The 15,302-nt window shown below is 37.8% G+C and overlaps 4 protein-coding genes across 4 annotated transcripts; 2 read left to right on the top strand and 2 right to left on the bottom strand.

Moving 5' to 3' along the window:
* Window positions 1-389: 389 nt before the first annotated feature.
* On the bottom strand, window positions 390-3,236 carry LOC18029104 (cyclase-associated protein 1). Its single transcript, XM_006412158.2, has 9 exons — window positions 2,817-3,236; window positions 2,499-2,732; window positions 1,999-2,302; window positions 1,759-1,906; window positions 1,570-1,679; window positions 1,423-1,478; window positions 1,278-1,334; window positions 1,015-1,158; window positions 390-810 (listed from the first exon to the last, which is right to left on the bottom strand). Exons 1-9 carry the CDS (start codon window positions 3,111-3,113, stop codon window positions 724-726), a joined length of 1,437 nt encoding a protein of 478 aa, XP_006412221.1. The 5' UTR covers window positions 3,114-3,236; the 3' UTR covers window positions 390-723.
* Window positions 3,237-4,842: 1,606 nt separating this feature from the next.
* On the bottom strand, window positions 4,843-7,883 carry LOC18029103 (probable receptor-like serine/threonine-protein kinase At4g34500). Its single transcript, XM_006412157.2, has 7 exons — window positions 7,305-7,883; window positions 6,151-6,255; window positions 5,936-6,058; window positions 5,691-5,861; window positions 5,471-5,600; window positions 5,186-5,398; window positions 4,843-5,094 (listed from the first exon to the last, which is right to left on the bottom strand). Exons 1-7 carry the CDS (start codon window positions 7,820-7,822, stop codon window positions 5,035-5,037), a joined length of 1,320 nt encoding a protein of 439 aa, XP_006412220.1. The 5' UTR covers window positions 7,823-7,883; the 3' UTR covers window positions 4,843-5,034.
* A 958-nt stretch (window positions 7,884-8,841) lies between these two features.
* On the top strand, window positions 8,842-10,397 carry LOC18029102 (3-ketoacyl-CoA synthase 17). The gene has a single exon (XM_006412156.2). It carries the CDS (start codon window positions 8,862-8,864, stop codon window positions 10,329-10,331), a length of 1,470 nt encoding a protein of 489 aa, XP_006412219.1. The 5' UTR covers window positions 8,842-8,861; the 3' UTR covers window positions 10,332-10,397.
* Window positions 10,398-11,285: 888 nt separating this feature from the next.
* On the top strand, window positions 11,286-12,888 carry LOC18029101 (3-ketoacyl-CoA synthase 18). The gene has a single exon (XM_006412155.2). The coding sequence runs from the start codon at window positions 11,293-11,295 to the stop codon at window positions 12,811-12,813; it is 1,521 nt and encodes a 506-aa protein (XP_006412218.1). The 5' UTR covers window positions 11,286-11,292; the 3' UTR covers window positions 12,814-12,888.
* Window positions 12,889-15,302: the final 2,414 nt, after the last annotated feature.

Genomic DNA, 15,302 nt, shown 5'->3' with positions numbered 1-15,302 from the left:
GTTGGGACATTTATTCGTATCTCGTAATTAAAGAGAATGGGATGCTATATCTGTGAACATACGCAACAGGTTCGTGTAATGTAGAAACAAAATACATAATTTCTTTCATCAATTATAACCTTAATTTCAGTTCTCATAAAAAGCGGATGACATTATTCACCTTTTCCATGCTATTTCCCAGCAAGCACGAGTGTAAAATAAACCCCATTCTTCACGTTTCACCACCAATAATTTTAGCTTTGGTGATACAATGTTCAACTCAATAATTAATGTTGACTAAAGCTTCTATTCGCATTTTAAATCATTATTACATTTTCCTCCAGATTTCCTATTACGCTTACATCATTTACAAAACAAAACAAAAACAATAATATATAAAGACTTGCATATTCCAAAAAATAGGATTGCAACTTTTCTATTCATGACAAATATATTTGTTCACATTTTCATCAGCAATAACTCTGCGCAAGCATGAGTGCACAAAAGAAAAAGAAAACGAGAAACCCAAATCCAATCCAAGACCACAAGGACGAACAAAAGACGAGATGGATCACAACAAACAGAAAACAAAAGAACCTCCAAACCCAAAATTGGGGGATAGAGACAGAACCAACAAACAAACAGATGCTCTCCGCTATTATAATCTGAAGAAATCAAGTATGAGTGAAAAAAAAGACCTGATATTCAAAGCAAAACCCAGAGTGAAAAGAGATTCTCCTTAGCTTAGGCCCCTGAGTGCGAGACCGGTGTTGTCTCAAACTTCCCTTCAGTGAACACATGATTGTACTGTTGAGGCAGCGCATGTTCCACCTACAATGTTGTAATAAAAACACTATGAGAATCATTCCTTCAATTAACAGTCTATTCACAGTGCACTTGTATAAACAATGACTTCCGGATTTTAGTACCACCCACAGTAACCAGACTCCAGATATATTTCATTGCTCGGTGTATAAATTTGAGGGATACGAGGAAATCAAAAGGATTTCATGGATAGAGAGAGGAAATCCATACCCAGTCTCCATCAGGGGAAGCACCGGGCACCATTACATTGATCTCACTCGATTTGGCTGTTGTTATAGCTGTTTCTAAAGAGTCTTTGCTTAGATATAACTGACAGCCAGTCGTGTTGTCCACAGAAACTGTGGGAGCTGAACCCTGGATCAGCCATAGATGAAGTCAAGACAAAGCAAGAGCATTAGTGTCTTAAAAAATTTGCAGACTTGAGAAGTAAAAAAGATGGTCCGTAAGCAGATATATATTTATAGACAACAGACCTGGCATTGCACTTCTACGTTGGTGCAATTCACAATCTCAAATGCAGCAACAACATCCTATACAGACATGTTACATTTTACATTATTAGAAAATCACATATAATGTATACTGTGGGAGTAAGAGAAACAGTATTATTCCACTCACCGTGAAGACAACACCCATTTTGGTGCATTTGTCAATGGTGATGTTATTAACTTTTCCTACAGATTATTGAATAACAGTAAGGACCTCAAAGATTTTTTTTATCAGATATCACCCTTTCAAGAAGGATTGAAACGGCGCCAAAATTACCTTGTATCTGCAAGACAGAATCTTTGCAACCAAATACATACACAGATTGTTTCGAATCACACTCGCTGATAACCAAGTCCTTCTTCCCATTTTGGTTCTCAACAGCCCACCTAATAACCAACAATCATATTATAGCATTTCTACAACAGTTTGCATTTGGACCATATAGTTATTGTTAGTAAAACCCACTTGCGACCCATTTGAAGCTCCAGTTTCGGTGGTCCAGTTTTCGCAAAGGCCGGTTTACTGGTACGAGTTTCCTTCTCAATTGCACTTACTGCTCCGGATCTATCAGCACGGTTCTTTGTCTTCATATCATCTGTAACTTTTCTAAGACCTGGAAAGCAAAGAAGGAAAATAATAAAATACTTGTGTGATTCACATTCCACCGCGCCAGAAATATGAAAACATAAACAACTTGAAACCTACCTGAGGTCACGGAACCTGAGCTGAGCTGCTGGAAAACAGCAGACATTCCCTGTTTTTGGTTCGACGAAGATGATGGCTTTGAAGATTCAGAACTAAAGAGGGACGCAGATGGTGCTGGTGGAGGAGCAGGAGCACCAGGTGGAGCTTTTGCAGGAGCACTAGCGGGTTTCCCTGATGCATTCCACACAGGTCCCAAAGCGTAATGGCTTTTAACATAATCCCTTAAACCAGGTAAGTAAAGTTCCTTTAAGGCTTTGGCCCATTCAACATGATTTGCATCTTTGTTACGATACTCCACAAGAACCTATAGAAGAACATGGAGATCGCAGCATTAAAAATGTGCGAAGAGCTTCAAACAGAAATTTAAGCTTACGCAACCTGAATAAGCAATTGCAGTCCTTTATTCCCTATCGATTTCCAGAAGCTCTTAACGATCTCAGCGACGCAATTAATCATGATAAGGTCTTTGAAAGCATAAAAAAGAGATTGATGATAAGCACCTTATTGTTGTAAAACTCAGCCATCTGCCAACTTTCTTCCACATGAGCGATTGGCATGCTCATGCCACAATCCTTTCCCGTGAAAGCAATCCACGCCAATGCAGATAGACTATCGGATGCAGCCTTTAAGTGATTGAAGAAATCTGACCTCTTTCCTTGAGTCATTGCATCAGCTTTCATTGTAACCTCATTCAACGGCTTGAGAAATCCAGCCAACCCAGCCATGTCGGGCTTCTGCTCAATCAAAATGATATCCAAAAAATCAAAAGCAATCCAATTATCGATTAAACCATTATATCTTCCATAAAAATTCATTACCTGAGTTTGCTTGAGGCGAACAAGCAGCTCCTTTTGCGTAGCAAATGCTTCGGCGACAATCTTCGTCACGTCTAGAACAGGTCCACCGATCTTCTCAGCCGCGCTCAGAGCCCTACCAACGCATTGAGAAATCAGGTCTTCGTAAGCCACAATCGATGGATCGGACGCCGCGACATCGGTTCCGGCGCCGGCGGAGAAATCTCCTCCGCGGGAGAGAGTAACTCCTCCGCCGTTGCTCGATATTCCCTCAAGCCTCGTCACCGCAGCTTCCAGGCGCTTAATCAGATCCTCCTCCATTTTCGGTCAACAACAGAGATCGCACCAGATCTGAGATGAAATCGATTTAGAGCGGATTTGATTTTTCCTTTTTTGCCTTGGGTCTGTTTGTGTTTGTGCGTTTTTCATGATAATGAATAATGATGGCAAGTCAGGATTATATGTGATGGCCACTTTTGGATAAACAAATTAATATCACACATTAAAAAGGTAAACCAACAACATATATTTTATTTACAACTACATAAAAATACATATCAACATGAAAAATAACCATTTAATTGATTGATAAATTGACTACCCCGTTAAATAAAGAGTATTATAGGGTCAGTTCTTTTCCGAAAATTTAAAGAAATTGATACATTTTTACGCAACGGAGAAATACAATAACAGACCCACTTTTGCATCTTTTCTCAGGTGAAACATTTTTCTTTAGATACACTAACAACAGCATCAAGAATTGTTGCGCCCCAAAAGAATGTAGAGGAGCGTGACTGCGTTCCTACAAATCTTCAGAACATCTAGAAGGCTCTGACCATTCTCAAAGCAAATATATTGTGACCCTTGTCTGTATAGCTTTACTAACATGAATCTCAAATTTGGAAGTTGAAATGACCAACAAAAGAATGTGTTTATGTAAACCAGAGTATGTCTGATAGAATTACTAGAGATCATCAAAGTCAACTTGCATTCTGAATTGCAGAGTGGAAACGAATTCTTACTTTGCCCCAATCACAGGAGGAATTGGAACACAAAGTTCCATCATCTTTAATGATGCCACGGATTGAGAGTGGAACATAAACATATCACTTCTTAGATTAAGCTAGAATGAAATGGTCACAAAAGCATACAAAACAAAACAGAATATCCCAACATAACAATACACATGTAAACCACTGACACACCATCAAATATACCAGTCTAAAAAAGTTCCCTCAATGTTGCTCACTGTTGCTGGCCTTATGCGGATTAGATTGGACATGTCAGCCAGACTCATAGAATGGATCTGTTCATCTAACCCCTCATGCGTAAATTGATCTTCAACCTTTGGAGCTTTACTACAAACTCGATCCATTTCATTGCCAGTGGAGAAGTCGTCTTCTATTTACCACAATTCGTATTGCTCACCGCATCTCTGACGCAAGCGAGAGCTGATCACTTGATTGGACTCATAAGTGAATGGTCTATTGCTTCATCGAATTATACACATGGCATGGTTGTAGAGTCCATTAGGAATTGGGTTTTCGGCAACCTCGTTGATGATGTTGGTGATGCTGAGGAGAATGGTGGGACGGTGGTGGTGTTGGAGGTGGCGGTGGGCCGGATCTGAGATTTTGGGGGCTTGAAACAAAAATAAAAATAAAAGCCTAATTGGTTTTATATAAAAAAAAAAAAATTTATAAGCTAAATTAGATAAAAAAATTTGGGGCTTGAAATAATTGTTTCAATGGGGTTGGCCCAGATCCGGCCGCCGGTGGGGATGGTGGTGGTTTTGGTGATCACCTTGGACTTGGTGGTAGGGGCGGTTGGGGTCCTAGAAACCAATAGTAAAGAGAGAGCTCAAAGACTGTCTTTGTCATATGGTGTGCTCTATGTCTCGAAGGCAATTGTGATATAAGTTTCGAAAACTTTTTTTCGAGAAATAGAATCTATTTTTTTCATTTATTTTCCTTAACATATATAAATGACTCATCGTTCATGTAGCCAAGCAAACCAAAGGATTAGAAATGTAAGAAATGGAACTTTCTCTGGGGTTCACTCTTTATTATACTTATATGATATTTACAAATTACAAGCCTTAAAATTTGAACTCCATCCTCATACATCTAATTTCACTTTTCGGTTTTCTCTTTTGCTTCCAACTCATATCAATCGATGTAATACTCTCAATATAGAACAAACGTGGAAACATCTATCAAATCTGGTTGTGTAGCAAATACCATCAACTCTCAAGTTGGGACACCGTGTGTACATTCTTGTTTGTCGGGATTGATCTGTGTTCCTGTGTTGAATACGGGGATAAAATTAAAAATATATATATATATATAGAGCTTATAATCAACATATCAATCGCTTTAGCTTTTAACACTTACATGACGGAAAGGGAAATCTTCAGCCTCAAGCATGTGAATGATTTGTCCCATCTTGGGCCGTTTACTAGCATCAAGGTCTATGCAACGCAAACAAACAAGCAAAGCTCTTTTCAAAGCTCTTGGAGGAGGAGGTGGATTCTTTATTTTAGGGTCTACAACTTCTTCTCCACGTCTACTTGCAACCATTCCTTTGAACCAATCCACTAAGTTCATCTGAAAGTGTTTCACAAGTTTACATATATGTTCTTGGGAGGATAATTTCAAGTCTGTAATATATGAGCTTACCTCGCCAGGTGGTCTTGAATAATCGACCGGGCTCCTGCCTGTAATAATCTCCATGAGCAGAACACCGAAACTGTAGACATCACTACACTCATTGAGCATACCAGTGCTTGCATATTCTGGTGAAACATATCTGCAAAACGTTAAAAATGATGTAACAAAAATCAATGTAGAGTAACAATCTGAGTCTGATTTATTGAAAGAAGAGAGAGAAAGGCTATACCCAAAAGTTCCCATCACACGAGTTGTCACATAGCTTATTTCAGATCCTAATAACTTGGCCAAACCGAAATCAGACACTTTCGGGTTCCATTTCCTATCGAGCAAGATGTTGCTAGACTTCACATCACGGTGCACAACCTTAGGTTCAAGCCCTTCGTGTAAATAGGCTAATCTGTTTATCAAAAGACAAGGTTTAAAAAGCCAATCGCAGCTAGAATACGGATTGAAAAGAAGAAGAAAATGCACCCTTTTGCTGTTCCAATGGCAATCTTCATGCGGATATCCCACGTAAGAGGACTCACCGGACCTACTTCACCGTGCAACCACTGCTCCAAGTTTCCGTTATCAATATACTCATACACAAGCATCCTAATCAAGAACAAAGAAATAAACTAAATTTCGTTAGAATAATTAAGAATTCGAGTTTCCCAATTCATTTGAAATTTGTTTCGGTTCGGAACCTTTGAGCACTGTCAGCACAATATCCCATCAGTCCAACCAAGTTCTTATGTCTTACTTTCCCAATTGCTTCTACCTCAACTTTGAACTCTTTCTCTGCCTGACCCCTGAAGAAAATTATGTTTTACTTTAGCAGGTTCATTTAATAATATCAAAAACTTCAACTTGTTTAGAATACAGAAAGTTTCATCCATGCTTCCCAACCAAAAATTATATCTTTTCTAAATAGCATCAAACTTCCGGTGGTTATGCTGCAACCAACAACCTGAATCTGCCCAACCTAACAACCAATAAAATATAGTCTACAATCTTGCCACCTAAATAGAAGATTTATCCATTTTATTAATCATATAATCAATCTATGGAGCTCTGGCTAAATAATCCAGTTTCAGAGTTGGAACAGTGAAGTGACCAAACACATAACACAAACATAACAGATTCTTTTCAAACTATCTCAGTTTCCAAGCAGTTTTATATTAAGGGAAACCATCTCATCATCTAAAGTTAAGGACTAAAAAACAAAACAAAAAAGAGAACATTAATACCAAAATTAAAAGGAAAAGACTATAGAAAGAATTAAGAGTGAATAAAGAACAAAGCACAGCGAATTAATTTTCCCTTTTGTTAAGTTTCAATAAACCTACCTAAAAAACAGCTAAATACAGTTCAATGGTAGCAAAAATAATTACTTTTTATGTTTGTTTGAAATGCCTCTAGGATTAAGGACTGGAATTATGTAGAAAGAAAAAGAAAACGGAATTTATCTGGATATAATGGCTACATATACTACTTTGATATATGCAAGTCAAAATCTCAAATAACTTAATGCGGAGAAAATGTGTTTTCAAAAACAAACACTTGTCGGAAGAAATATAAAAAAATATGTTTCGCCATTTCCTTGGGTCAGCAGCGAAATAAGACAAACGTTTTAAAGCATATATTAAATCAAGTACCAATGGAGCCTTGACCCAAGAATTACGGAGTCCGTGAAATGGAGTAAATGAAAATTGTCAGTATGACGAACAATATTTAATATACTCTTATCTAAGATCTAAAGTTAAAAAAAAATTCAAATAAAACTAAAAAAGTTTCAATCTGATTAATATAAGTCAAAATGATCTAATCTAATCCTAATCAGTAAGTTTTGAAAACTTACTTGTTGTTCAGTAGATTCTTGACGGCGGCGACAGAACCGTCGTGGAAATCAGCTCTGTAAACGATCCCGTAACCTCCTTCCCCGATCACGTTCTCGTCGGAGAAGCCACGTGTTGCAATCTCCAGATCTTTCAAGCTGTACCATCTTCCCCATCCCAATACCTCGGAAGCAACGTCACCGCTCGAAGCCACCGACAAATCATCAAACCCACCACTCGTTTCTTTCACCACAACGACTTCATTCCCGATTTTACCCTTTGAATCTTCGGAGTCCAGAAACTTCCCGACCGTCTTGATCTCCGATATCTCTTTAGAGACCAAAGGAATCGATCCGGAGCTGTGCTTCACGCGCATTCTACGCGCGCGTGAGACGCGATTCAAGCAGACAAAGAGGAATATCAAGAGTGAGATCAGTACCACGAAAACAGAGATAATGGCGATGACTAAGTAGATGTTTAGTCCGAAAATGGAGGATTTCGTTGTAAGCTTGTGAGAACCAGAGTCACCAGAATCCGACATCGAGACAATGGTAGTTGTGAGTTTAGATTACAGTTTGAAGAGAATGAGATGGTTCAAAGAAAGAGACTTTGAACGTTGGGAGAAAAAACAAACAGAAGAAGCAGAAAGCTTTAACAAAAATGTTATGTTGCCAAGTGATTGAGACAAGACAAGCAACGGGTAGAAACTTAAGTGTTTTCTATTTAAGGCATGCCGTTAGCGTTTTATTACGAATATGCCACCAAGTACGCTTAGGGTTACACAACCTCTATTATGCGAAAAACATTAATGTACAGTGTACACTATCATTTACAAATTGATTACACTATTTGACCCAAGAAAACAAAAATTGACATTTTTATTTATAAATTGTAGGAGTTATATAATCTGTAATAGCTGGATTCCATTAAATCTTTAATTGTACGCTTCTGCTCGATTTTTTATTACTTTAGCATATAATGTTGGTGCTCCGACCTATGTTATCGGACAATAATACTATAGTTATTCTTTGGGATCTTAAAAGAATACGTAAGAGTAGAGCTATTTTTAATATTTCTTGAAGTACCTCGGAAAATGATAGCTCATTTCTCTAGAGAGAAAATTAATATACAGAAGTCAAAAATCAAGTGATGAGCCGCTTCTATTCAATAAAATAAACTCACTAAAACTGAAAATTTGAGAAAACATTGAGCCTAGCCCAAGCCCATTTTCACATCCATATTCCTCCTTTTTCCTAGATTTGCAGCATAAATTGAAATTTCGAAATAGATTCAAATCTAACTCTCTGTTTCCATTTTCATCTGGAAAACAAAAACAAAAGCTTCATCTTTTTCTCTGTATTTAGTAGGCAAATGCACATGATGCCAAATTCTCCACGTATTCATCAATGGCGACTTCTCTCTGTTTGTTAGTTATATCAAACTCCACCCAACCAGGAAAAATGGTGAATAAACATAAATCCTTACGATTTCCTCTCTTCAATCTCTCTCGGTGCGTGTATATATACGCACACACACCCAGCTTCGTTTCAGTAACAAATTTCGTTGATTTACAAATCTCCATGGACGACGAATCCGTGCAGAACCGGACCCGGAAGTACGTCAAGCCGAGTTATCACTACCTGATTACTAACTTTTTGAAGCTCTTATTGGTTCCTTTAATTGCTGTTTTGGTCACGAATTTCTACCGGTTAAGTCTAAACCAGTTCTTGCTCCAGCATCAGTACAATCTCTTCGGAGTCATCTTTTCCGTTGCTATTTTCGGATCCACTCTCTTCTTCATGTATCGACCTAGATCCGTTTACCTCCTCGACTACTCCTGCTACCTCCCGCCGTCGAATCTCCAAATTGGCTACGAGAAATTCATGAATCGCTCTAAACTAATCGATAATTTCCACGAATCGTCCCTTGAGTTCCAGCGGAAGATCCTTAACCGATCCGGTCTCGGCGAAGAAACTTACCTCCCGGAGTCTATTCTCTGTATCCCTCCGCGTCCGACTATGGCGGCGGCGCGTGAGGAAGCGGAGCAGGTAATCTTTGGTGCAATCGACAATCTCTTTGACAACACCAAAATCAATCCTAGGGAGATTAGTGTCCTGGTGGTGAATTGCAGTTTGTTTAACCCGACGCCTTCTTTATCCGCCATGGTTGTGAACAAGTATAAGCTTAGAGAAAACGTTAAGAGCTTTAACCTCGGAGGAATGGGATGTAGTGCTGGTGTTATCGCCATTGATCTAGCTAACGACATGTTACAGATCCATAGACACACTTTTGCTCTTGTGGTTAGCACAGAGAACATCACTCAGAATTGGTACTTTGGTAATAACAGAGCAATGTTGATCCCTAATTGCTTGTTTAGGGTTGGTGGATCTGCGATTCTGCTCTCGAACAGGGCTCGTGATCGAAAACGATCCAAGTATAAGCTTGTTCACACGGTGAGGACTCATAAGGGATCTGATGCGAAAGCATTCAATTGTGTGTACCAAGAACAAGACGAGACTTTGAAAACCGGAGTTTCTTTGTCTAAAGACTTAACGGCTATAGCTGGAGAAGCTCTTAAGACGAATATCACCACTTTGGGTCCTCTTGTTCTTCCCATAAGCGAGCAGATCCTCTTCTTTGCGAATTTTCTTGCTAAGAGATTGTTTAATGGCAAGAAGAAGAAGAAGAAGAAGAAGCCTTACTTACCGGATTTCAAGCTTGCCTTTGATCATTTCTGTATTCATGCTGGAGGTAGAGCCGTGATCGATGAACTGGAGAAGAGTTTGAAGCTTTTGCCAAAACATGTGGAAGCGTCGAGAATGACATTGCATAGATTTGGAAACACTTCCTCGAGCTCTATATGGTATGAGCTGGCTTACACAGAAGCTAAAGGGAGAATGAGGCAAGGGAACCGAGTTTGGCAGATTGCTTTTGGAAGCGGGTTTAAGTGTAACAGCGCGGTTTGGGTGGCTCTTCGTGATGTCAAGCCCTCGGTTAACAATCCTTGGGAACATTGCATCCATAGATATCCGGTTAAGATCGAACCTTGAACTCATCGGAACCGGTAGATTGGTCTAACAACATAGGTTAGGCTTCCATTCCATTCTTACATTAGCAGTGGATAAAGAAATCATTTGGAAAAATGTATGTACAGTATGTGTCTTGTATATAAAGGTAGCAAGAATTGCAAGAATTGGACTCAAACACATTACATAAAAAATTGTCATATCTTTAGTTCTGTTAAGTAACGTTTACTAATGTAATATGCTTAAGATTCGAAAAGGTTCATGATGAGAATATACACATGCTTTAGAAGGCATTCATAGAGAAAGAACCTAATTTCTTAGATTAAACCGGGTTATTTGACGCAATTAGCAAAGTGTTATAGGGTGTGACTAAAAATTAATTTAGAGTCTTAAGATTCCATCTTTAGCTGTATGCAAATAATCTATTCCATAATATTTGGCCCTAAACTTCGACTCATTTATTTACTGAGGTTCGAGTATAGATTAGCGGGAAAACTCATTCCCGAGAAACATTCATTCCATAATTAGTCTGAGGCAACGGCTATTCAGCCAATTAATGCTAAGCACAAAGATTCTCTTAAATTTAATACGCATGTATCATATTTAGCACCAAATTTTAAATTTTCTTTTACCTTATGGCGAATGCTATTTAATTTTACGAGTACCATTTTTTAGATATAATATAGACAATCGTTCTAAAAATGTTATAATATTTTATATTATTTCTTTTCAATTGAAAAAGTATTAAATCTTCTATTGAAGTATAATTTTAGCAGTATATATATAGTAATATTTTTTCATCAGATTATTTTCCTATATTGGCACCTTTCATTGGACTACTAATAAATCTCAATGTGTATGCATGCATGAGCAGGAGTATACACATGGCTATATAGATGCATGTAAAATGTAACGGTCCACAAAAACGGATCCATACAAATACATCTCATCGCATCCTTTGTTTTTCTCCGACACAGACTGAGCAATGACGTCCGTTAACGTTAAGCTCATTTACCATTACGTCATCACCAACTTTTTTAACCTCTGTTTTTTCCCGTTAACGGCGATCGTCGCCGGAAAAGCCTATCGGCTTACCATAAACGATCTCCACATTTTCTACCATTCCTATCTCCAACACAACCTTATAACCATAACTCTACTCTTTGCCTTGACCGTTTTCGGTTCGGTTCTCTATATCTTAACCCGACCCAAACCGGTTTACCTCGTTGACCATTCGTGCTACCTTCCACCACCGCATCATAGAGCAAGTATCTCCAAGGTCATGGATATCTTCTATCAAGTAAGAAAAGCTGATCCTTTACGAAACGTGTCATCAGATGATTCGTCGTGGCTCGATTTCTTGAGGAAGGTTCAAGAGCGTTCAGGTCTAGGAGATGAAACACACGGCCCCGAGGGACTGCTTGAAGTCCCTCCCCGGAAAACTTTTGCTGCGGCGCGTGAAGAGACGGAGCAAGTAATCATCGGTGCGCTCGAAAACCTATTCGAGAACACCAAAGTTAACCCTAAAGAGATTGGTATACTTGTGGTGAACTCAAGCATGTTTAATCCGACACCTTCGCTATCTGCGATGGTCGTTAATACTTTCAAGCTCCGTAGCAACATCAGAAGCTTTAATCTTGGTGGAATGGGTTGTAGTGCTGGTGTTATAGCCATTGATATGGCCAAAGACTTGTTGCATGTCCATAAAAACACATATGCTCTTGTTGTGAGCACAGAGAACATCACTTATAACATTTATGCTGGTGATAATAGATCTATGATGGTTTCAAATTGCTTGTTCCGTGTCGGTGGGGCAGCCATTTTGCTCTCCAACAAGCCAGGGGATCGGAGACGGTCCAAGTACAAGCTAGCTCACACGGTTCGAACGCATACCGGAGCTGATGACAAGTCTTTTCGATGTGTACAACAAGAAGACGACGAGAGTGGTAAAACCGGAGTTTGTTTGTCAAAGGACATAACCGGTGTTGCCGGGAGAACGGTTCAGAAAAACATAGCAGCATTGGGTCCGTTGGTTCTTCCCTTGAGCGAGAAGTTTCTTTTTTTCGTTACCTTCGTAGCCAAGAAACTCTTGAAAGACAAAATCAAGCATTATTACGTCCCGGATTTCAAGCTTGCTATTGACCATTTTTGTATTCATGCCGGAGGCAGAGCGGTGATCGATGTGCTAGAGAAGAGTTTAGGGCTCTCTCCGATCGATGTGGAAGCATCGAGATCAACGTTACATAGGTTTGGGAATACTTCTTCTAGCTCAATTTGGTATGAATTGGCTTACATAGAGGCAAAAGGAAGGATGAAGAAAAGAAATAAAGTTTGGCAGATTGCTTTAGGGTCAGGGTTTAAGTGTAATAGTGCGGTTTGGGTGGCTCTCCGCAATGTCAAGGCCTCGACAAATAGTCCTTGGGAACATTGCATTGACAGATATCCGGTTCAAATTGATTCTGATTCAGCTAAATCAGAGACTCGTGTCCAAAACGGTCGGTCCTAATTGATGGAGATGTAATGATGTATCCGAAATGACATCGTTTACTCTCTTTTTTCTTTTTTTTTTTCTTTTTTTTTGGTTATGATAATTTGATGGCTACGATGTTTTTCTCTAGTTCGTTATAAATAAAGAATACATTGGTGTTCTAGTATTTAACTGTTTCAAGCGCAATTTTTAGTATTTGTTGAGATTAAATTTATAAACGCCAAACACCAATGATAAATAACAAATATGACGCCAAATCCGTAAACGATCATTATAGCGAGGATTAAACTCACATTTGGTTAGACAGGTGCGGGTCAAATATCATCAGCCATGTGAACCGGTCGAATAAATCCAACTCGAAGATCCAATATGCTATCTTGGTGAAGTAATTCTATATATCGATAATTCATTCATATTCCGGGATCTAAGGATTTAATCCAAGAGTCGAGCAATTATTGTTTTTTCTTACCCTGTAATCTCCAACTGCAATCAGTGATTTTAAATATTGACTTGAGTATCCAAATGTGTTTGAAATAACACCATAATAATATCCCGAGGTTTTCGATTGTTTCAACTGTCCAGTGTGTGGGAAGTGGGAACACTAGAGATAATCATTTTTTGCAATGATAATATAATTCAATTATTGAACAAAAATCAAAATTTTTCAATATAATTAATATTTGAAACTAATTTTTTTGGTAAATGTTGAGAGTTTCATTTATATTACTTCAACTAAAACCATCGCATGATTCGCATCATATATCAGATAACATGTGTGGATAAAATGTACATGTAAGCAGAAAATCCTGTTTTTACAGATGTACATGGAAATGTGCATATTTTAAAAATAATTGAGTGATTTTAAAAAATTTAGACATTAAAGAAGGGAAGCCCATAGAGTTCAATTGATAGTTGAATAATGAGAAATTAATGATAACTGTCAGAGAATTGGAGCAGTCCCCGAGAAGCCTACTTCAGCTAAAAACTCATCTTATCTATTTATGACCTATATCCATATTTTCACGTTCGTGTATATCAATTAATTTCATCTTTAATTGGAAGTCATAGTCTTACAATAAAAAACTACAGCTCTGTTCAAGATAAATAAACCAAAAGAACATTCATCTTTTTTAGTTAAAGTATCATTATTTTTGACAAGAAAATAGCATATTGACTGAAACCAAATAAGAGTATAATCTACTAATTATATAAGGGAAAAAAAAGTAAAACACTTTTTGTCAAAGTAAAGCTAATTCTTCTTAAGGAGATTTCTATACTGTTGAATTAAAACACAGAACATTTAACTCAGTATCCCGTAATTTTTTAATTCGAAAACCAATAAACTTCACAATTTTTCTAATTTGAATACTAGTATACTTTTGTGATATACTCCTATAAGATAGATAGATCCGGATATTAATACGTCTAATATGATTTAGACATGCATGCCATTTCTTACAAAGTAACTATGGGAAGTAGCGAGAATAAGAGAGGTAGGAACAAGGAGCCCATCATGAAAACTGGATCTCCCCTCATTATTGTTTCATCTATATAAAATTCACTACGTTTGATTGATGATTTCTAGGACGTTACCCATATAAAATATATACTACATACAGTATTTATATAAAATATAAATATGCCATGATGCAACACTTACACACACAGACATATAGTTTTGTATAATAAACATTGCGAATATTTATCTCTAAGACTCCAATTCAACCAAGAAGAAACAAGTGGCGACATCTATATATTGTATGTAAATACATGTAGAAACATATATCCATGTATATATGAGCATATATATAAAAGGAGTTGGGGAACCCACAAATTAGGTGTGTGGCATTACTTTGATAGTGTATGCATGTATAGTACGATAGGGAAATAGCCTTCATCTTCTATGGACTTAGTCCAAATTCATCACATCAAAAAGCAACGACCATTTCTTTATTTCAAACAACTTTATACCCTCTCCGTCTACCTTATCTACTAACTCCATTTATCTGCTCAAAAAGCTTAATACATAATATTATATAAGAAAAAAATTGGACTTTAATTTTTTAGACTCGAGAAGATTTGATACCCTATATCAATCACATAAAGGGTTTTCCAAGTATCTGCAGAAAATATAAACAATGCCATGCTTTGATTTTTGAGGAGTCATTTTCGTAGAAATATTTTGATCACCGATTTTCGGTGAAAGTGATATAGAACTAACTGGTGAGTAAATTTATGTGATGGGGCTTGTAAGCCACATGCATAGAAAGAGCATGGCGATCACGTGGCAGTATCTCTTACGCCGTCTCGGCCTAAGCTAGCCAATCACTATGGAGTAAGTCAACAGAGCATGGCGATCAGACGCAGGATCGATCTGAAATTATAACAAGATTCAGAACACCTCCTGTGTCATAAATTCATGTGAACAGTGCTTCGTAGCCATTAGCCAAATACCGGAGTTATTAATTACTATGACGTGAAGCGTCGTTTTCATACTTGTTTTACCT

Source organism: Eutrema salsugineum, unplaced genomic scaffold, assembly GCF_000478725.1.
Source record: "Eutrema salsugineum unplaced genomic scaffold, Eutsalg1_0 scaffold_1, whole genome shotgun sequence".
Classification (NCBI taxonomy): Eukaryota; Viridiplantae; Streptophyta; class Magnoliopsida; order Brassicales; family Brassicaceae; genus Eutrema; species Eutrema salsugineum.
This window is presented reverse-complemented; position numbering and strand designations above follow the sequence as displayed.